Source organism: Castor canadensis, chromosome X (genome assembly GCF_047511655.1).
Source record: "Castor canadensis chromosome X, mCasCan1.hap1v2, whole genome shotgun sequence".
Taxonomy (NCBI): domain Eukaryota; kingdom Metazoa; phylum Chordata; class Mammalia; order Rodentia; family Castoridae; genus Castor; species Castor canadensis.
The window spans coordinates 51,256,390-51,279,036 of NC_133405.1; the positions used below are offsets into that span (position 1 = coordinate 51,256,390).

A 22,647-nucleotide genomic window follows, 5' to 3' on the forward strand; every position below is an offset into this window, starting at 1 on the left:
GAAGAGGTACAGAAGTGGGAACAGCCAACAGCCCTCTGACAAGATACCGCCCTTCCCTGGTGGGCAGAGAAAGAAAAGCCCAGGAATACACAAAGAAGGCAGTGACAGAGCCCAGCCTGGAGACATTCAACACCAGTGGGTGCGGAAAAGGGGCCGTCTGGCCCCGCCCACGCCGGGCAGCGGCGGCTGCTGGCGAGTGGGCGGGGCCACTAGCGATGACGCAGGCCTCACGTGACTGGCCAGTATAGACTAGCAACACCTAGCTCCAGCGCCAGACGCCGCCAGAGCTCGCTCCCTCTACCAGAGGCAGCTGCACCTGCTCTGGGGGCCCAAGGAGCGCGCGGGCCAGGGGCGGCCCCAGAGAGGAGGAGGCGGGCGAGGAGCGGGTGAGACCCCGAGCGGACCCTGGGGTTGGAGTGGGAGAGCGGACCCCACCCCCGGGCCCTGCTGCCCAGGGCGGAGGCGCAGCCGGTTGGGGCTGCAGCCCCCACTCCCCGCCGCGGCCCCGCAGACGGGCGCTGTAGGTGGGCGGCCCTGTGCATGCGGAGCAGCCGCCCGCTGGTCAAGCCCGGCGGTCCCGAGGCTCCGAGCCTGTGGAAACACCTGCCTGCGCCATAAGCGCCAGCTTTTCCCACGGCCCTGCCCCGCCCCCCGCCCTGTTGGTGCAGAAAATGGTGGTCAGCGCGGGGGGCGGGGATGCGAACGCGGGCGGCAGGGAGGGGCGGGGGGCGGGGGTCTCTGGCACCCAGCACTCAGCTGTGGCGGCCCCCGCTCCCAACCCGGCCATCTGCAGATCTGCCAGGCCGTGTCGCGGCGGCGTCTCGCGGCGAGAATCAGGAGGAGGAGGAGAGGCAAGGATAGGCCCAGGTTGGTGAGTGGGACATCGCTGGGGGCGAGGACAAGGGGGCGGGGGAACGTGTGGGAAGACAAGTCTGAGATCCCCACTCCCCATTTCACACAATTCTCCATCCCTTTCTTCCATTTTGGAGTCTTTGGAGGCCTGGAAGTGGATCCGCAGGGAAAATGGTGGGCTTTGAAGAGGGAGGGGCTCGGACTGGGGGTCCCCTAGAGGGAGCGCAGGGCCTCTTAGGTGGGAAAAATGAAATTTACCAAAGGTCTTTGAAATTGAGGCCTCTTAAAGTTGAAAGGTGCGTAGTAGGGCCTCTGTCCTCGGTGCTGATCAGTCCACCAAGAATTCGGTCCCCTTTCTTGTCTCTTGTCTCCTAGGAATAATGGAGTCCAAAGAAGAGCAAGCAGTAAAAAACCTCAACGAAGAAAATGCTGGTCAAGAAATGGAAGAAAAGAAGCAAGATGCTAATAAAAAGGAGCCACTGGCCCTGCCTTTGGAAGCTGGTGAATACTGTGTGCCTAGAGGAAATCGCAGGCGATTCCGTGTTAGGCAGCCCATCCTGCACTATAGATGGGACCTGATGCATAGGCTTGGAGAGCCTCAGGCAAGAGTGAGAGAAGAGAACAGGGAAAGGTTTGGGGAGGAAGTGAGACAGCTCATGGAAAAGCTGAGGGAAAGGCAGTTGAGTCATAGTCTGCGGGCAGTTAGCACTGACCCCCCTCACCATGACCACCATGATGAGTTTTGCCTTATGCCCTGAATCCTGGTGTTTTCCCCGAGGTTAATAGGGAGACCCCTGCTTCCTAAACTTACGTGTTTGTGAATGTACTGTTGTAAATCTTTTGATGTTTCTTGTTCCTTGTGGGTCTCCTATTCTAAATGAATGTTGTGTCTTTAACCCCGTCTAATATTTTTGTCAGCAGGGGAATTTTACCTATTGCATGGAAAGATGCTTAGTATATATTGTGAAGTTAATAAAGCAGTTTTAAAAAGCAATCTCTATTTTTCACTTAAAACTCTTTATTTATACATGAATATAAAGTCATAGATATGAAGTAAATAGTGTTGATCTCTTTGTGGTGGAACTACAAGGTATTTTTTAGTTTTCATTTTTCAAAACTGAGCATGTATTACTTATAAAAACAATGTGAACATTTACTAACAGTTGTGACAAAATCTTAATTTTAGTTTTCCTCTGGGATTTTATTTAGGGATAAAATAAGAGACACATCTTAAAAAATCATTTGAATGTTTAGGCTAGCGTGGCAGCTCACACTTGTAATCCAGCTACTTGGGAAGCAGAGATCATTAGGATGGTGGTTGGAGCCCAGCCCAGGCAAAAGTTAATGAGGCCCTGTCTCAAAAATGCTGGGTGTGGTGGTACATGCCTGCCACCCCAGCTACACATAGAAGGCATAAGTAAGTGGATCATGGTCCAGGCTGGCCTGGGCAAAAGACACAAGACCTTAAGAAGATCTAGGGGCATGGCGAAGTGACAGAGCACCTGCCTAGCAAGCTTGGGACCCTAGGCTCAAAAAACAGTATGGCCAAAACAACAGTTATATTTTAAGGTAAAAATAATCATCTCCCAGCGCTGCTGTATGGACTAAATAAATTTGTGAGTCTTCTCCCATTGACATATGCATAACCCTAAGCCCTTAGATATTCCTTTGAGTTGGGGGGAACTTTCTAAGTTAAAGTCTTCCCTGTGCTCACAAGTCCTGTGGGATAAAGGGTAGGCACTCATTTCTTTGCTGTTGTGCCCTATTCCCTTCCTCTCCTGGGCATTATTCTATGTACTAGGTCTTGCCTCCTACACTGGCCCTGTCCCACTACAGATGTACACAAGTCTTTAGGGGGAGAAATTCTTACTGACTTCTCTGGAACACCCAATGAGTTGAACTGAATGGTCTACAAAAGTATAGATAGATTGCTTTCCCTGTTCAGCTTTCTAGAAAGTTCTTGTTTGTGTAGTTCATTCCTTAAGGGTAGTTTTCTCACAGGAAACCCATTCCTCAATTAAGCAGCCTGCATAAGATGTATGCGGGAACGGTCATCTCCCGTAACTAGCCCACATCCACCTGAAACCTGTGGGGATTTTTATGAAAGCTTACAAGAGTACTATTGGAGTTACATCCCAATAGAACTCGGAAAACAATGTCTCCCGTGGAGTGTGCTAATCAGGTGAAAAAACCACATACTATGTATGAACTTTTTTTTTTTTTTGCAATGCTAGGGAATGAATGCAGGGCCTTGCGCTTGCTAGGCAAGTGCTATACCACTTAAGCTATGCCCCCAGCCCCTGTGATTATTTTGATTTTCAGATAAGGCCCCTGCCTGGGCTGGCATCAAACTCATGATCCTGCTTCCACCTCCCAAGTCTCTGGGATTGCAGGTATGTGCCACCATGCCCAGCATTTTCTTTTTTTGGCAGTGTAGAGGGTTGAAGCCATGGCCTTACGCACACTAGGAGGGCACTGTACCACTATGCTACTTTCCCAGCCATGAAGACACTTTTGTGGAAGTAAACTTAAAAGAGGAGTCAAGAAAAGGGTTAGAAGACAGCCCATAGGCTAAATATGGCCTACTGTATATTTTTTGGCCTATAAGAATGTATTTTAAGCAGGGCATTGTTGGTTCACACCTGTAATCCTAGCTACTCAGCAGGCAGAGATTAGGAGGATTGTGGTTCGAAGTCAGCCCAGGCAAATAGTTTGGGAGACCCTATCTTGAAAAAAGCCATCACACAAAAGGTCTGGCTCACCTTGAACTCAAGGTGGAGGCCCTGAGTTCAAACCCATTCAAAAAAAGAATGCTTTTAACAGTTGAAAAACTTGATAAGTTGTGATGTGTGTGTGTATATATATATATATATATATATATATTTATGGAATTTAATTTCAGTGTCCATAAAGTTTTATTGGAACACAGGCATGTTTATTCATTTATGTATTGTCTATGGCTATTTGTGCATTACAGTGACAGAGTTGAATAGTTGTGAAAGACAGTATGGCTCATTTGCAAAGATTATATTTTCTGGTCCTAACAAAAAGTTTGTCACCCTTTGCCTTAAAATACAAATCACAGCCGGGTGCAGTTCAACCCCAGTACTGCAAAAAAAAAAAAAAAATACAAATCACAATCGCACTTAAGGAAACCAATGAGAAAAAGTAACATCATGTAACATAGCAAACTATAGCCATGAATCATATGCCTAAGTAATCTGAAAGCTTCCCCTCCTGAAGGCATTTGAGATACAAGGCACATTAATTCAAAACAAGTTCCTATAGAAAAAGGCTAGAGTTGTACACAGCAGGGAAATCCATAGCAAAAAGGTTTATGTTGGGCTGGGATGTAGTTCAGTGATAGAACACTTGCCTAGCATGTGTGAGACCTTGGATTCGATCCCAGCACCAAAGAAGAAAAGAAAAAAAAAAAGACTAAAAAGGTTTATTCCCTACCAGATTTTTTGTTCCTGATTGCTAGTGTTAACACAAGCTTCAGTAGAAAAAAGGTGTTCTGTCTTTATCTCTTGAAAAACATTCAGCAGTTCCTTCACAAGGAGAAATGAAGCTCACATGGCAGCTAACAGCATACCCATGATAGAAGATTAGACAGACTTGTGTCCAGAAAAATATACATCTCTTTCACATCTAGGCAAATCCAGGTTGCCCTGTCAACCTCTCAGAGAAGAACAGGATTAGGATTCTAGTCTCTGAAGAAAGACTCCTGTGTTCCCTCTTAGCTTTTAACAGTATAGGTCTAAAAGGGCATCCAAGAGAATAGCACATGAGTGAATGGTCAGGCTCCATGTAAAATGCTCAGGCATTTCAGTAAAAGGCAATAAGAGAATGGGGCTTAAGGTTTCCTCTAAGGGGGCAGCTATAACCATGCTTCTGGATGCATTTGTCTATATATCATTTTTGTATGTTACATGATAAGCTTCCTTTTTTCCTTTAGTATGGCCATTCTTCACAAAAATAATAGGTACAATCTTCCCATTAAAGCCTAAACATTCTGACAAAGTGCAGGCATTGAGATTAGGGGTGTGCCCTGGTTCTCAAAGAAAATTACGTTCAAAAAAGAGACTTGAGCAGGGCACTAGTGGCTCACTCCTGTAATCCTCGCTACTCAGGAGAATTGCGATCTGAAACCAGGCTGGGAAAATAGTTCGAGAGACCTTATCTTGAAAATACCCAACATACAATAAAAGGGGAGCAACCCTATCTCAAAAATACCCAACACAGAATAAAGGTGCTGGCAGAGTGGCTCAAATGGTAGAGTGCCTGCTAGCAACCATGAAGCCCTGAGTTCAAACCCCAATACCACCACCACCAAAAAAAAAAAAAAAAAAGGCTTGAGCATTGAATATCAGACAGTGGAGAGCCAAATTATCTGAGAGGGGAAGTAAATAACACAGTCTTTATGATTGTCCATAACTTGCTGCATACTATAGGATCAACATATGTGGCAGTAAAATGTATGTCAATAGTAGCACAAAAGCTAGAAGAAGGAAAATGGAAGTACACAATTTTAAGGTTCCTATTCTATATGTTAGTGTAATTCAAAGGTAGATTCTGACGCATTAAAGACATATATTATAACCTTTAAAATAATCACTAGAAAGGTCATAACTAAGAAGATAATATATGGGATGAAATCAAATCCTTAACTACTCAATCCAAAAGATATTAAGGGAAGAAGAGAACAAAGAACAGATGGAGCAAATGGAAACATAACAAGATAGTTGATTTAAATCCAAATGTATGAATGATCACATTAATGTAAATGACTTAAACACCTCAATTATAAGATGAAAGGATAACACAATTGTATGCTGCCTATAAGAATCGTATTTTAAGCTTGGTACCAGTGGCTCACACCTATAAGCCTAGATGTGATCATGGTTCAAGGCCAGGCTGGGCAAATAGTTCACAAGACCATATCTCAAAAATACCCAACACAAAAAGCTGGTGGAGTGGCTCAAGTGGTAGAGCATCTGCCTAGCAAGCATGAGGCCCTGAGTTCAAAACCTCAGTACCACCAAAAAAAATCTTATTTTAAATTTAAAGATACAATTGATTACAAGTAAAGGAATGGGAAGGATGAATAATTTTAACACCAATTAAAACAAAACTCAAATGGCTACACTGATAACCAGGCACAATAAATTGCAGAGAAAAAAAAACATGGATAAATGAAGTCTTATGTAATTTTAGTGGTGGATTTGTAAAGAGGACATAACAATCCTAAACATTCACGTAGCACAGTGCTTCAAAATGCATGAAACAAAAATTCACAGACTGCAGGGAGAAATAGGTAAAGCCCCAGTTAAAGTCAGCAATTTCAACACTGTTTCTAAAAGATTGATAGAACCAGCAGACAGAAAACCAACAGACTTTAAGAACAGCATGAACCAATTTGACCTAGTTGACAAGTGTACAACTTGCCACCAGCAACAGTAGAAGGTACACTTCTTTCATATGTTCATGAAACAGTTAATAAGGCAGTCCACATTTACGGCCATTCAATAAGTCTCAACAATATTAACATGATTCAAATGATGTTTAAAACCTATGCTCTCTGAACATGATGCATTTAAATGAGAAATCAGTAAGGGAAAGATCTCTGGAATATCCCCAACTTTTAAATTAGGAACAAATAACATATGTCTAAGTAACCCATAGCCCAAAGAAACAAACAAAATGGAAATTAGGCTGAGGCTATAGCTTAGTCTTAGAGCACTTGAGTAGCATGCCTAAGGCCCTAGGTTCAATCCCAGGACAGCAAAAACTTTTTAAAGAAAATTAGAAGGTACTTTGAGTGAGAACAAAAACTCAACATATTAACATTTAATAATGACATACACCAATTCTATATAAAATCTTCCAGAAAACTGAAAATGACCAACTTACCCTATAAAGGCTAGCAGTACACCAATAACTAAATCAGATAATTAGCAAGGAAAGATAATTATAAACCAATCTCCCTCATGAACATATATATATATAAATTCTTTCCTACTTTGTGAAGCTGAGGATCAAAATTAGGGCCTTGTACATGCTAGGCAAGTCCTCTACCAGTGAGCTACACCCTCATCCCTACGCAAAATTCTTAAATTTTAATGAAATCAAGTCCAATAATATATAAAAGATTCAATACATTATGATCAAGTTAATTTTAATCCAGGAAGTTGAGGTAGGATTAACATTTGAAAAAAACTGTAATTCACCACATTAACATAAATTAAAATTTATGATCATTTCAGTGGACAATGAAAAATATTTGCGAAAATTTCAAAAGTCCATTAGTAATTTAAATAACTTAACAACTAGGATAAAAATATACATGATAAAAATATATCACACCTGTAATTCTAGCTACTCAGGAGGGAGAGATCAGGAGGATCACAGTTCAAAGCCAGCTCAGGCAAATAGTTTGTGAGAGCCTATCTCAAAAAAAAGTCCGTAACAAAAAAGGGATGGTGTAGAGGCTTAAGGTGTAGGCCCTGAGTTCAAGTCCCTGTACTATCTATAGAGAGATAGATAGATAGATAGATAACATGAACATAAAGACTAAATAGTTTCCTCCTAATACAATCAGGCATAAGAAAGAAATCAGTGAACTTGAAGAGAGGTCAATTGACACTATCTAATCTGAGCAGTATAAAGGGAGGAAGAATGAAAAGAACCAAAGATACTTCTGAGATACCATCAAGCATATGAATAATACGAGTTCTAGAAGAAAAGAGAAAGGGGATCAGGAATATTTGAAGAAATGGTAGCGAAACATCCCAAATTTGATAAAACATGTAATCTACACATTAAGAAACTCAGTGAATCCAAGTAGGATAGGCACAAAGTTTTATTCTTTTAAACTGTTAAAAGTTTCAATCAAACTTTAAAAGACAAAGACAAACAGGTAATCTTGAAAGATTACCTGTTCTTTCAAGAGAGAAGCAACTCATTGTATATACGGAATCAGTATGATTAACTCTCAATTTCTCAGTACAAACTTTGAAGGTCAGAAGGTAGTAGGATAATATATTTAAAATGCTGAAAGAAAAAATAAACTGTGAACTAAGAATTCTATATGTCGCAGTTTCCATTTAAAAATGAGGGAGAAATCATTTTTAAATTTCAGATTAAACAAAATCTAAGGGAGTTCATGAACACTGAAACAGCACTACAGTAAAATGCTAAAGGAAGTCTTCCAGAATAAAATGTAAAGATATGGGCAAATATACAAACCAGTGTTAAGGAGAGAATTAATAAGCACCCCCCACTTACAAGGACAACTGAAAAATTAAATACTTAGGAATAAATTTAGCCAAGGGGGTCTCAGACTTAGTCACTAAAAACTACAAAAGATTTATGAAAAAATATTTTTAAAGTCTGCTATGGTTTGGATGTGTTCTTTCTCCCAAGGTTTCATGTGTTGAAGCTTGGTCCCCAGGGTGGTGGTGTTGGGAGATATTGTGGAACCTTTAAGGAGTGGGGCCTAGTGGGAGGTCCTTAGGTTATTGGGGGAGTTACCCTTAATAGGATTAAGGTAGATCTCTTGGGACTCCTGAGCTATGATAAGAGCAAGTTGTAAGAGGAAGTCTTTGTGAATTGCGGTCAGGCTTCCTCTTTGGCAATGTGATCTGTCACTTCTTCATGTGCTCCTGCATTGTAATGCTATTGGCCATGAGGTCATTGCCAGAGTTGGGTTGATGCTGGTGCCATGACTTGGACCCCCATAACTATGGACAAAATAAATTTCTTTATAGAGCTAGCCTGCATCAGGTATACAGATTAACGCAGGCTCTAAATAGATAGAAAAGCATTCTATATTCATGAATTAGAAGACAATATCATTAAGATGACAATATTGTCCAAATCAATACAGATTCTATGTAATCCCTATTAAAATCCAATGGCCTTTTTTTCAGAAATAGAAAGAAGAAAAGTAGAACTAGAAAAGAAACATAGTAGAAATAGAAGTGACAATACTAAAATTCATATGGATTCATGGAGATTTTTGTACACCCACAATATAGAATCTGAATTAATTTTGACATTTGGTAAAATACATCAATTGGAAATGCTTCATAGACTTAATCATTACTGGGGTTCAAAGGCAGTTGTGCCTGAGGTGCCACTAAATTCAAACATGGTATTACCTATAATCTTATGAAAGTATCTAAATATAAGATCGTGAAAAAATAGGTGCATTTTAACTATAACTTTGCCTAAATTTCCCATAGAAATAGAGTCTATAATCCTAAAATATCCCATAGTGGGCAGAGATGCTCTGACACAATAAGTAATAAGTTAATATTAAATTAAAATGAAATCATTGGCACTTACAAATTGGCTTGTTGGAATGGTACCAATAGAAACTCCCCCAGTTAAAGTAGTTAAGGTGACCCAATGTAAATTAAAACAGAAACTTTGGGTATTAAAACTTTAAGTCCTAATTAATAAATGGATAATTATCTCCACTGCTCCTCCATTTGCATCCTAATTTTGCTTCTTCTTAAGCCAAAAGTAAAATGAATGACACCTTGTCACAGATTACTGGAACCTTAATATCCAATATTATAAAAACTACTAACTTTATCCTATCAGCAATTTCCAAATGTTTTTCCATTATTCCTTTGACTACTATGTTTTATTCAGTGACTATTTCAATAGCCTCTCAGCTGCAACTTGCCTTTACTTCCAAGAAATACAGTACATAATTACTAGATTACCCAGGAGGTACTTCAACAGCTTTGTCATCCCAATCTTCATAGACAAGCATAGTTAATGCATCCACCTTTCTCCAGGTGTATAGGTATGATATTAGATTTATAACATCTTCTCCAAGGAGATTCTCTTAACACACTTATTAAGAACATAAAAATTCACACTTTAGTCCAATTAGGTTCCAGAAGCAACATACTCCTCATTTACAAATTTCACTTAATCTCACTTGTTCTGCTACATACAAATCAGCTGGCTTTAAATGGGGTATTCTCCAACAAAAGGCTCTAAAACATGTTCAAATGAAAATCAATGGGCATTCCTTTTAGTGACTCACAGACTCCTTCACTTTAGAGACTTTAGGAACTTCCTCTCATGTAGCCTATCTCTCAACCTTCTATGATGGCCATAAGATGCCTGTGGGCTTCTAATATACCATATTCTCTGCACCATTAGCACTAAAATTACTGGCCACATATTGTGATGTCCTAGAAACAGAGCCTCTCACAGACCCCGGGTCTGCGACACTCTGTACTTATTTGTCTAATATGGTCTGGGCAATGGAAATAGAACATCAAAAGCTTGGCACAACTACGAAGGCTCCCTTGATACAGAATAGAGTCAAACCTGGGTACTCTGACATATTTCACGTGCAGGAGAGGATGGCATCCCTAGTCATCAGTCCCTTGACAGAAGCCGTGGTGCTAGAGGAGATCACCCCTTTTAGAACATTTAGAAACCTGGGAGCCCATTGGGATTAACTTAGTGAAAAACAATGGGAGTTCACAGACAGGATAACATTGCCACCACTGTAAGTTATGGAGCTCAGTGGAATGTTCCTGCTTTCCATCCCTTATCCAGGAATCTCTGATAAAGGATAGGAACCAAGGGTCATCACAACTGACCAAACTTTAAGCAGTTATTTTAGCACTAAATGCTCTGGTCAAAAAATGGCCCACATATTTTTATAAATTCTTGGGCCATTGCCTAAGAGTAGTCCCCTCTAGGGTAAAGAAATGTAGGAATCTTTAATCTCACAGATATCCAAAATATAAATCAAAACCACATGTCTCTACATATACTAAGACCACAATGTAAGGTCTCATTAAGGCACTCCTCATCCCCTTCAGATTTCTAGACATTACTAAGAGTGACCAAAGCATACATTTCACTTCTCAAAATAGAATACTGTTCTCTTGGGGAAATCATTTAATAGAACTTTCAACTCGCTGATGAGTCCCAGCTAACTGGTAGACATAATAGTTTCCTTAAGCAAGTCCTTTTAAATTTCAATCTGGCAAATGGACACTTTAATGGGGCTCTGCACTGCATTAGGCCTTAGCCCTTCTGAATTCAAGGTCCTTTAGCCAATCACACCTCATTCCAGTGTTAAAAAGTATTCCCACTAATCTTTCCTATATTCAAGAGCAATATGTCTTACCTCCATGCTTACAAAGACTCATTTCATAGATAAATATAGATATCTATCTGTATGTATAACAGAACTTTTAATATTGTCTCCCCCTACATTTATGGTTTTTTTTTTAATCTTGGGGTGGTGGAGTGGCTCAAGTGGTAGAATGCCTGCCTAGCAAGCATGAGATCCTCTATTCAAACACCAGTACTACCAAATGCCTTATCTCATAAGTGCTATAGACCTGACCTAGGATGCATACTTTCCTAAGATCTGTTAACTATTGTTTTTTTTCCATGGGCTAGGCATTTGTCCCACTTGAGACTGAAATTCTACTAACTTAAAAAACCTTCATCAACATTTGGGTGTTGATAATCCAAATTATCTGAGGATAATTTGAGCTCTATCTCTGCTCCCCCCTGCCCAGAAAATTAAAATTAGTGCTTCAGGGCCATTCATACAGTTTAGACTACTGAGAAGGGAGATAGACAATTCAATTTAGTAAATAAAAATCACGTTTGGAAATGGGAATGAAATCAACACCATCTCTCATAGTGATGAAACCAGACAATTCTTGGTTGCTCAGCATTCCATCACTATAGCAAAATAACTGACACAGGCTATAGGAAAGGAGGGGGAAATGGGGGTGGGGAGAGAGAGTGAAAGAATGCAGGAGCATTTTGGTGTCTCTTTTTTCAAGGATACTAATCCTATAAAATCAATTAATCTATAAAATCATGGCCCACCTTTATGTCCTCACTTAAACTTAATTAATTCCTTGCTCCAAACACAGCCACACTGGTGGTGAGGCCCTCAATATATAAATTAGGAGAGGACATACACATTCAGTTTATAACACCTGCAGTAATCAAAACAGTGTGTTATTGGCAGAAAGCAGACATACACCATGAAATAGATCTATCGAAGCACAGAAATAAACCCTCTTATGTTTGGTAAAATGATTTTTGATAAAGATATTAAGAACATTCAGTGAATAAAGATAGTCTTGTCACCAAATGGTGCTAGAAAAACATGTAAAAAATGAAGTTGGACCCTTGTCTTATACCACCTACAAAAATTAACTCAAAAAACATGAAAGACATAAAGGTAAGAGCAAAAAGTATGGAATTCCTAAAAGAAAATATATGGGGAAAGCTACATGACATTAGATTTGGCAATGATTTCTCAGATATGCCACCAAAAGCATAGGCAGCAAAAGAAAAAATAGACAAACCGGAAACTTTTGTGCATCAAAGGATACTATCAATAGTGTAAGGGCAATCCACAGAAAAGAAGAAAATATTTACAATCTTGTATCTGATAAGAGATTGATTTCCAGAATATATGAAGAGCTCCTATAGCTCGACAATTAAGCAAACAACCCAACTGAAAAATGTGCAAATGACTTGAACAGACATTTCTCCAAACAAGATATACAAATATTCAATAAGCACATGAAAAGATGCTCAACATCACTAATCATTAGAGAAATAAAAATTAAAGCCACAATGGATATCATTTTATACCCACCAGTACAATTACTATTAAATGAACAAATTAATCAAAACAGAACATGACAAGTGTTAGAAAAAACGTAGAGAAACTGGAATTCTTGTGCACTGCTGGATTCTTGTGTGCTATGGAAAGTAGTGTGGAAACATCTCAAAAACATAGAATCACCATGTGATCTGGTAATTCCACTTCTGAGCATGTACCCAAAATAATTGAAAATAGGGGTTCAGATAGTTGCACATCCATATTCATATCAGCATTATTCACCATAGTCAAAAGGTGGAAACAATTCACATGTTCATCAATAGACAGATAAACAAAGTTACAAAATGTATAAAATGGAATATTATTCAGCCTTAAAAATGAATGAATTTCTGGCACATGCTACAACTTGTATGAACTTTGAAGCCTTTGTGCTAAGGGATGTAACCAGATAGAAAATGACCAATATTGTATAATTTCACTTATATAAATTACCTATAATAGTCAAACTCCTAGAGAAAGAAAGCAGAATAGTGTTTGACAAGGACTGCAAAGAGGGAGCCCTTGTTTAATAGATAGACAGTTTCATTTGGGGAAGATAAAAAATGTTCTGGATATGAGCCTTCTGAGGATAGTAATAGTTGTACCACAATATAAATGTACTTAATGCCACTGAATTATTCACTTAAGATAGTTAAAATGAACCATATTCACCCTCATTCACCCTTTCCTTATGCCAACCCCCTCCCACTGGTAACCATACCCAGAAAAGACCTATTTTATCCTCCCGTCCTTCATTTTTAAAAATTTTATATTGATAGTCCAATGAGATTTTGCCTTTGTACTTTAGGTCTGTATGTATCATGCTTTTTTAAATTAAAATATATTTATTGTACAGGGGGGATTCATTTCGACAATTCCAAATAGGTTTATATTGTACATTGGTTAGATCACTCCCACCATCTCTCCCCATCAACCCCCTCCCTGCCCCCACTTAAAGCAATTGTAAGAGGGTTCTTTGTTCTATTTCATATAAGTATATGAAGCCCGTCCACCATATATTCTCACCTTAATCTCTTTCATTCACCCTCTCCGCCACAAGTATCCCCCACATGCATATATCATGCTTTAATCAAATTAGTACCCCATGCTTACTCTTTCTCTAGCACCATACTTCCCTAATGTTTAACAGCTTACAGTGCAGTATGTTATATTATATTCAAATATAGATGGGTTATTTCAATATTTCAATATTTTCCCTCTTCTGCCTCCAGTAGTTCCCTCAGACAGACTCACTAATATAACTTTGTTCTCTTTCTCACTATATAAATGCATGTATATATACATATATATACATATGTGTGTGTGTATATATATATATATACATTTCACTTATAGGGCTAGTTTTCCCTTATGAGGGAAAACATGTAACCTTTGACTTTTTGAGCCTGACTTACTTTGCTTAACATGATGTTATCTAGTTTCCACCTGCAAACAACATTTCATTCTTCTTTATGGCTTGATAATACTCCATTGTGTGTATATGCCAAATTTTCTTAATTCGCTCATCAGTCATGGAGTATCTAGACTGGTTTCAAAGCTTGGCTATTGTGAATAGTGCTGCAATAAAGATGGGTATGCAATGACTCTATTGCACCCTGGAGCACATCCCTCTGGATCCATGCCCAGGAGTGGTATTGCTGGGTCATATGGTAGTTCTATTTTTAGCTTTTTGAGGGACCTCCATAGTGGTTCCCCACACCCTTGCCAGCATTTGTTGTTGTTTGTGGATGTATTTTGTATTCATATATGAAAATAGAAGAATGAAATCTGCTGAAATTGTTCTGGGGTCAGAGGATGAGGTAGAATGATGGAATGGGTGAATCTAACTAAGATATATTGCAAGCACATATGTAAATATCACAATGTATCCCCCATACAACTATTATATGCTAATAAAAAATTCAAAAGATAGTTAAAATGGTAAACCTTATGCTGTGTATAATTTACCGCAATTTAACACTTTTAAGTGAAGTTCTCAAGCTAGTATTGCCTTTAAATTCTTCAAGTATCTCAGCTTTCTTATTAATACCCAAGGGCCACAAAATGTGACTCACATCAACCTAAGTTGGTATCTTCTTGGAAAAGATATTTTAGTCCTACTCACAGATGACATTGTCCCAGCCCAGAAGTTCATTAGAAATAAAAGCATCTCAAGCAACCTTATCCAAGTCTAAGACATTGCTGTTGGTGAAGACTTTGCCCCCTGTACAGGAGATTTCACCTCAGATACTGAGACCACCACCTTAGTGATGGTCTGCCTTTTCTAAAATATTGACAGAATGGACACAGGACACTTATTGCTTTTCTTTCTTTGATTTTAGTCATTCTTTTGTTTCTTGATCTCTGTGTTAACTTATCCCATAATGTTGGTGTTTATACACTTTTACACTCTTATGCCTAAAGGGAAATCCAGTAAAGGTTAAGGGAGATTATTGCTTTCTCCTCAGGAGGCAACTACCTCTTAGACCACCCCTTGATCCTGGGGAAAGACTTCTTACTCCCCACAACTTTGTCCTATTTCCCCCTCTAACTATTTATCACTACTTCTTGCTTTACATCCACAACCATCACCACCACAACCAAATCTATTGTTTGGTTGCAAACAAATACCATGGTTTTTAACATATGTTTAACTAAATTATCAGTTAGTTCACACCCTCCAATAATGTAACCATTGGACTTGTCCTTTGACCCAATAAATACACCAAGATATTATCATCACAAAATATATACAATTCATACTTTCATCAAACATTACAATTCCATCAAGGATATTGTTAGAGATCCTGAAAGTTCAGATCTATTTACTTTGCTAATGCCACTTATACATCTACTTGTTTTCCTTCTTTTTATTCTCATAATAAAATATTTTCTACGCTTTTTAAGTTAGCTCATGCCCTACTATATTGAAGTCTCCTGTACTATTCAGGCTACTCAAGTATCCCAAATAACTGAGCTCAAAATGGATATCAAGGCCTCAAGGGGTCAAATGTAATATATGTTTTGCATTAGTACTGTCTTGACATAATTTTGAAGCCCTGGCTAGAGGCCTACCAGTCAGTTTTCCTTGGGTAGTAATTCCAACCACTTCTCTTTTCCAGTGTTCATACTCTTGGCCACTATGAATTATCTAATTCATACTAATCACCTCAGGGCCAGACAACAGACAGCTAGGGACAGACTCTATACCCTAGAACTTGAGCATTTCTTCAAATTTGCCAATCTATGTCTAAGTCATTTCAAGAAGGGGAGTGAAAGAAAGGAGATTAATGGAGAGGATGAACCGAACAAGAGTACAACATATGTATATATGGAAATGAAACCCCTATCATATACTAATAAAAACATTAATGTTTTTTAAAAAATAAAAATTCAAAGAAATTGCCAATCCACAGGGAGGCAATATAACCTAGCTAACCCCACCCCACTTGCCATACATAAGCTATTTGTTATATCTCCAACTCACTTACTCAGATGCAAACCCCTCTGTGGTCTGACCTGGCAGTCTTATCAGGTTTGGAGCTATAAGTAACAGAGTTCTGACTTTCATCTATCCACCTGATAGTGTGCTGAGTCCTGCTATCAAAACAATCTTAAACTCTTATAAAATACCCATGAATCACATTGCATACAAAAATTAACTCAAAATAGGTCAAAGACTTAAATGTAAGAGCTAAAACTATAAAACTCTTAGAAGAAAGCAAAGCAGTAAATCTTCATGACTGTGGTTTTAGTGATAAATTCTTAGACACAACACCAAAAGCATGAACAAGAAAAAATAAATTAATTTTAATTCATAAAATTAAAAATTTCATAAAAGTTGTACATCAAAGGATATTGTCAAGAAAGTTAAAAGATAGCCTATAGAATAGGAGGAAATATTTTTGAATCATATATCTGATAAGGTGTTAATGTCCAGAATATAGAAAGAATGCTTACAATTCAACAACAAAAGACAAACAATCAAATTAAAAAGGGGGCAAAGTACTTTAATAGCTGTATCTCCAAAAGAAGATATAGAAATCTCCAACAAGCATATGAAAGGATGCTCAACATCATTCGTGGTTAGGAAAATTCAAATCAAAACTACTTCTCAGTACAATGCTAAAAATAAAAAATTGAAAATTATAAGCCTTTATTTATTGCTGGCAGGAATGTAAGCAGGTGCTGTGGAACACAGTTTGGCAGTTCCTCAAAAATTTAAACAACTCTTAGGTATATACCCAAAAGAAATGAAAACATACCGACCACAAAAACTTATATATGAATATTTACAGCACCATTACTCACAATAGTCAAAAGATGGAAACAACTCCAACACCATTAACATTTGAATAGATAAACAAAATGTGGTATGCACATACAATAAAATATTATTCTTTCATAAAAAGGAACGAAGTATTACTATTCACACTACAATGTGAACAAACCTTGAAAATATTATGTAAAGTGAGAGAAACCAGATACAAAAGGTCACATATTGAATAATTTCATTTATATGAAATATCTAGCAGAGGTAAAACCATAGAGACAGGAAGCAGATTAGTCATTGCAAGGGACTGAGAGAAGGGGGAATTAAAAGTTACTGCCTAATGGATGAGGGGTCTGTTTGGGGATTGATGACATTGTTTTGGAACTAAGTAGAAGTGGTGGTTGCACAATACTTTAAATGTGCTACATGCCACTGGATGGTACACTTTAAAAATGGTTAATTTTATGCTATTTGAGTTTCTCCTAAAACAAAGGAGACTAAAGACAGCCCTGTTTAAAAAATTACACACACAAGTATATTCTGATATTCTTTCAGCTGGGGAGCCTTCATCTTTTTTATATTTCCTATCCCTTTGTACATCTAATAAGAGCAATGGACCCTATTTTCAACAAAAGTACACATCAAATAAAATTTAACTACCTTACCCTTCCCCATCCTACATATACACACATAATTTTAAACATAATTTCTGGAGATACATATGTTAATAATGACTAAACTAAAGGAGAAAGTGAGCTCCCTTTAACATAGCTCAGCTGGTATTTGTCTCTTCTCCCTTCCATCTCACGCCCAGGTAGTATCTTTTCCTTTCTGTCTTTAGTCTCCCTCATAGTGTCTGTTGCCTTGTTATGTCAACCTGCTTTATGTATCAACATTTGTTAGTGCCTAGAATATTCGTCTTCTTCCCACAAAACATATATATTTTACTACTTGGTAAACATATGTAATCTTTCATACTATTTTGGGTGATTTATAGACTGTCAGTTAAGAACAACTGGTCTAGGCCAATCAATATGGTTACTATGTCAGACTTACTTAGACACTGACTGAGAAGGCACTAGGATAAGTATGGACCATGGCAGAAACCCTTCAGCATAGCTAAGTTTCTCCAAGTGCCCTGGAGTTGAACATACCAGAGCTGAGAGATCCAGCAGGCTATACTTTCTAAGTCAGGTGAGAGACAGCAGAAAGGGTCAAGGAAAGCTTTTACCCAGGCACTGTGAATAATGGCAGAGAGCAGGCAGGTCTGAGGTTTCTTGCTGCAGCAAGTACTTCTCCAGGCTGCATGGAAACCCTAAAATGCAGGTGTCTAACAGGGATCTGTCTGACTTTCATGGCAGAAACAGCACTCCTTCCCCTCTTTGCTGGGGCTGAATTATCTGGGTGAATTTTGAAAGTCAGAGGGAATGGTTCAAAGGCATTTACTCAGGTCACCACCTTGGTCACTTGACCATTTGTGAATGCAGAAGAGAAATTGTGAAACATGGGCAGGGGTAGAAGGACAGAACTTTCCCTTCCTCTTGACCGAACAGGGAGGATGAGACCCTTAACTGCCTGGGTCCCACAGCTCTTTCATTTGCTCAAAGCTAAATCTCTGAATGAAAATTACCATGGTCCAGATTTTCAAAACTGGCATTGTGTCAATCATCAGATTCCATCAAATCTACCTAGCAGTTGGCATTAAGTAAATGTGTATTTTAAAATATGTGTGTGTGTGTGTGTGTGAAAGAATCAGCTATTCATGAAAAATTTAAATGTATAGTTTGTATGTAGCCAATTGAATTCATTCTCTATATAGTAAAAGTTACTGTTATGAACTTGATCTCTCCTCTGAGTAGAAAATTTTGGAATCTTGTTTTTTTTTTAGCCTAAACATTCTTTCTCCCACATGAAATAGATTTATTTGATTTTATGTTCAATAATAATAACTCATCCTCAAGGGCAGTAAATGAAATAAAACTGAAAAACATATTCAAAAGCAAATAAAATCTCTATTTCAACTACTTGCTTCTTCCCTTGAAAATCTACTTTGTACCCTTTATGCGAAGGCAGAATGAACAGCAGAGGCTGAGAGGAGTAGTAGATTGAAGGAGTAGGTGCCCTGGAATAAAAGGAGAGAATGACAAAAAATTCCAGAGATGCATTAATAATAGCCAGTAGTTATAGGAGAAGATGAAGCCCTTCCTGGATGACCACAGAAGAATAAACACACACCACAGGGTGAAGGGGACGACATTTGACCTCAGGAAACTGCAAACACCAAAATACATGACAGGGCCTCATGCTGTGGAGGAGGGATAGGGTGGGTGTGGGAGTAGTGAAGGGAAGAAGTAGGCTGGCTCCTGACGCACTTTCTGCTGGTGGGAGGGGAACGAGGGACCCAAGCCCACTAGTGACGTTTTCCTCACGTGATCAGGAGCCGACGTGTGCAGAAGTCCCTCTCTTCCAGGTACCAGCTCCTTATTTCCGTGGAAGAAGGAAGAAGGCAGACTTGAAACTGAGGGACACAGAGCAGCAACTTCCCTGCAGCCCTGCAGGTCAGTATGAGCTGGGGATCCCTGAGGTAGGGATGGTAACAGGCAGAGGCTATAGACGATTGCGTCTGCTTTTCAAAACCACCCCCCTCCTTCCTCCCCCATTCATTTTGGCGCAGAAAATTGTGAGCGTTGCGGGAGAAATCTGGGTAGCATCTTTTATTTCCTTTGAGAAATGTGGGTTTCTGACAGGAGGAAATGTGAGAAGGGTTATCTCCCAGGATAGCTACAAATTCCCATAGCTGCTTGCGGATCCCTGGGGTAAGAGTGACAGAAGGCAAAGAACAGAATGGATCCAGAACTGGATTATCTCTACTCCTTTCCAGATGCCCACTCCTTGGTGCAAGAAATGGAGGGTTTAGTGGTAGGGATATCGAGAGGGTAGGGGTAGAAGATGGGCGCCAGTTGGGATCTCCTAATAAACCAGTGATTGATCTGATGGAGGAGGGCTAGGGAGGGCACAGAGAGGAAACAGCCTAATCCCTAAGGGGCAGTGGGAGGGGTCGCAGGCAGTGAGCCCTGGATGTGAAGGGTGGGCCCTGCCAGGGACCAGGCCTGACTTCTCTACATCTCTTCTACACTCTCCATCCATTTTGGAGCCGGAAATAGGCTGAGGGTCTGGGAGAGATGCAGAGAGGGGAACAGAGGTTTGGTCTCCGGGCTAGTTTTCTATTTAGGAGTAGCTTATGAACTATGGAGGTTTGAAAGGAGGTATCATGGATCAAAAATGTGACTGAGTTTGGAAATAATTTATCTCTTTCATTGCAGAAAAATGTGGGCTTTCTGTGTGAGGGAGGGATGAGAGGAGTGTTTTGGCCATCTCTGCCATTTTCAGAGAAGTGGTGGGCTTTTTGCTATCTGGGCACCCTGGGGTGGTGGAGGGTTAGAATACAGGGACCTGAATGCAGCAGGATCTGCCTTCTGTCCCGAGTTCCATTCATTTTAGTGCAAGAAAAGGTGAGAGAGATTTTGGAAGGAGAATTCAGATGTGTAGAAATACTTTGGATATAGTATTTCTTTTCCATTGATAAGTAATAGGAAAAAAAGAGGTTCTTAAAGAAGAGTTGTAGAAGCTGAATCAGGGAAAGCAAGGGAAAGGGCAATGTGGTACTAGGAGTTGGGAAAGTTTTGATAGTCTGAAAAGAATCTGTGTCCTATGGGCTGGTGGGGTTGCTCAAGTGGTAGAGCACCTACCTAGCAAGTGAGGCCCTGAGCTCAAACCCCAGTACCACAAAAAAAAGAATCTGTATCTCAGTTGCCAGTCATTCACTTTCTCAACCCTTCACTCACATTTGTCTCTTCTCTCTGCAGGTCTTTAGATCTGTGACTGTGTGCACCAACCCAGACAAGAAAAAGAAAGTTCTGAAGCATCAGTGCAGGTCAGTGGGAGAAGGGATCGCTCCTCCACAATTCATGGAGTAGCAGTGACTCAAGCCAGAGCAGAAGTTGGGGAAGCCACAGCCTGTCTTCCCTTCTCCAATGTCCCTTATTGCAGTTCCAGGATACACAAACATTGTCATGACTCTGTGGAAACATGGTGCTGTATGGTTGGTGAGGATAGAGGGGGAAACAAGGAAGTGAGAGAAAGGACATGTGGCATCTGTAATGCCCTTAGAGGATATTAGAGCAGCCCTGAATTCTGGTAACTGGCTGTTCTGTTCTAGCTGGTGTTTTAAAAGTTTTATAATAGCCAACAAGGGGAAAAAAAGAATAAAAACTACACAGGATTCCTAAAGTTTAATGTAAGTTGGAACTATCCAGTTTACACTGATGTGGGCATAGCTAAGGCCAGAGCAAACTGTAGAGACAAACCCGCTTCTGTCATTTCTCAGCACACTCCCTCAACTGTGTGCAGAAGCACCTATGGAAGCTTCTGCAAGGGTGGCTCATGTGAATATGTGTGTGGGAAGGAGAGAAGGGAATGTAAGGGTGAAAGTGCACCTGGAAGGTGGGATAGGGCGAGGAGAAACTTAAGTCAAGAAAGGCAAGTAATATTCAGGACCACACGTTCCACTCCTTAGGACTTCAGTGTTCTGTGTCTTCCCTTTCTCTCCTAGAACAGGCAAAAAGAAAATCTTAACATGGAAAAGTTCTACAAAGAAAACGAAGGAAAGCCAGAAAACAAGGAAACCACAGAAGATGAAGGAAGTACGGAAGATGAAGGAAATCCAGATGAAGAAAAGTTGGACATTGAGAGGAAGCCAGTACACGAGGGACAGCTCGAGGAAGAGGGAGAGTTAGGTGAATCAGGACAACAGCAGGATGAGGGCAAGTCAGAAAAGCAGGGAAAGTCTTCTGAAGGTGAGGGCAAGCCACAAGGGGAGGGCAAGGCAGAATCCCAGGCAAAGCCAGCCAGCGAGCCGCGCGCTGCTGAGAAGCGCCCAGCTGAAGATTATGTGCCTAGGAAAGCAAAAAGAAAAACGGACAGGGGGACTGACGACTCCCCCAGGGACTCTCAGGAGAATTTGCAGGACAGGCATTTGAGCAGTGAGGAGATGAGAGAATGTGGAGATGTGTCAAGGGCTCAGGAAGAGCTGAGGAAAAAACAGAAAATGGGTAGCTATCACTGGATGCAGAGAGATGCCCAGGATGCATTCGCCCCCAGGGGCCAACGTGGTGTCAGGGGAGTGAGGGGCGGAGGTAGAGGCCAGAAGGATTTAGAAGACGTTCCTTATGTCTAATGTCTTTGGCCTTTAATTCTGATTTCTCTGATGGGAATCTTCCCAGCCCTGCTTTTCCTGGCAGGCATTTGCCGGGCTATGTGCTTTAACCTTATGCTGATACTTTCTTTTAGGTGTCACTATCCTTACCAGCAGACTTCGACCCAAGTACAGCACTCTGTCTTTTAGTACCGGATTTTCATCCATGTGCATGGAAGAGATGTTCATAGTACATTACAAAATAACAATAAACAGTTTGCAGAATCACAGATACAGTATCAGCCCATTTTTGAAACAAATTATGTACTGTTATGTAGTATGTCTATGCAATGGGAACAAAGAAATAATGGTGTTCTTTGTGTGGTGGGAGTAGAGGAGATTATTTTTTTTCTCATCTTTACTTTTTCTCCCAAAAGAACACAGGTTGGGCTGGGAGTGTGGCTCAGTGGTAGAGTGCTTGCCTAGCATTTGTGAGGCCCTGGGTTCAATCCCCAGCATCATAAAAAATTACTTTTGTCATAAAGGAAATAACAAATGATAAATCAAAAGATAAATAAAATAGGAAAATAATACATACCATGAGTTATTTCACAAGTAATTCATTCATGGAGCTTGTTAAGACAGTAGAAA

General features: G+C 39.9%; 2 protein-coding genes across 3 annotated transcripts; both read left to right on the forward strand.

Annotated features, from left to right (window-relative positions):
- Window positions 1–228: 228 nt before the first annotated feature.
- On the forward strand, window positions 229–1,846 carry LOC109697906 (protein BEX1). Its single transcript, XM_020181805.2, has 3 exons — window positions 229–386; window positions 794–867; window positions 1,228–1,846. Exon 3 carries the CDS (start codon window positions 1,233–1,235, stop codon window positions 1,608–1,610), a length of 378 nt encoding a protein of 125 aa, XP_020037394.1. The 5' UTR covers window positions 229–386; window positions 794–867; window positions 1,228–1,232; the 3' UTR covers window positions 1,611–1,846.
- Window positions 1,847–19,205: 17,359 nt separating this feature from the next.
- Window positions 19,206–22,286, forward strand: Tceal5 (transcription elongation factor A like 5). Of its 2 annotated transcripts, none has more exons than XM_074062811.1 (3): window positions 19,206–19,360; window positions 20,669–20,736; window positions 21,415–22,286. In XM_074062811.1, exon 3 carries the CDS (start codon window positions 21,439–21,441, stop codon window positions 22,036–22,038), a length of 600 nt encoding a protein of 199 aa, XP_073918912.1. In that variant the 5' UTR covers window positions 19,206–19,360; window positions 20,669–20,736; window positions 21,415–21,438; the 3' UTR covers window positions 22,039–22,286. The 2 variants fall into 2 exon arrangements, with proteins under 2 accessions (XP_073918912.1, XP_020037396.2); XM_020181807.2 differs by having other exon boundaries at window positions 21,420–22,286.
- Window positions 22,287–22,647: the final 361 nt, after the last annotated feature.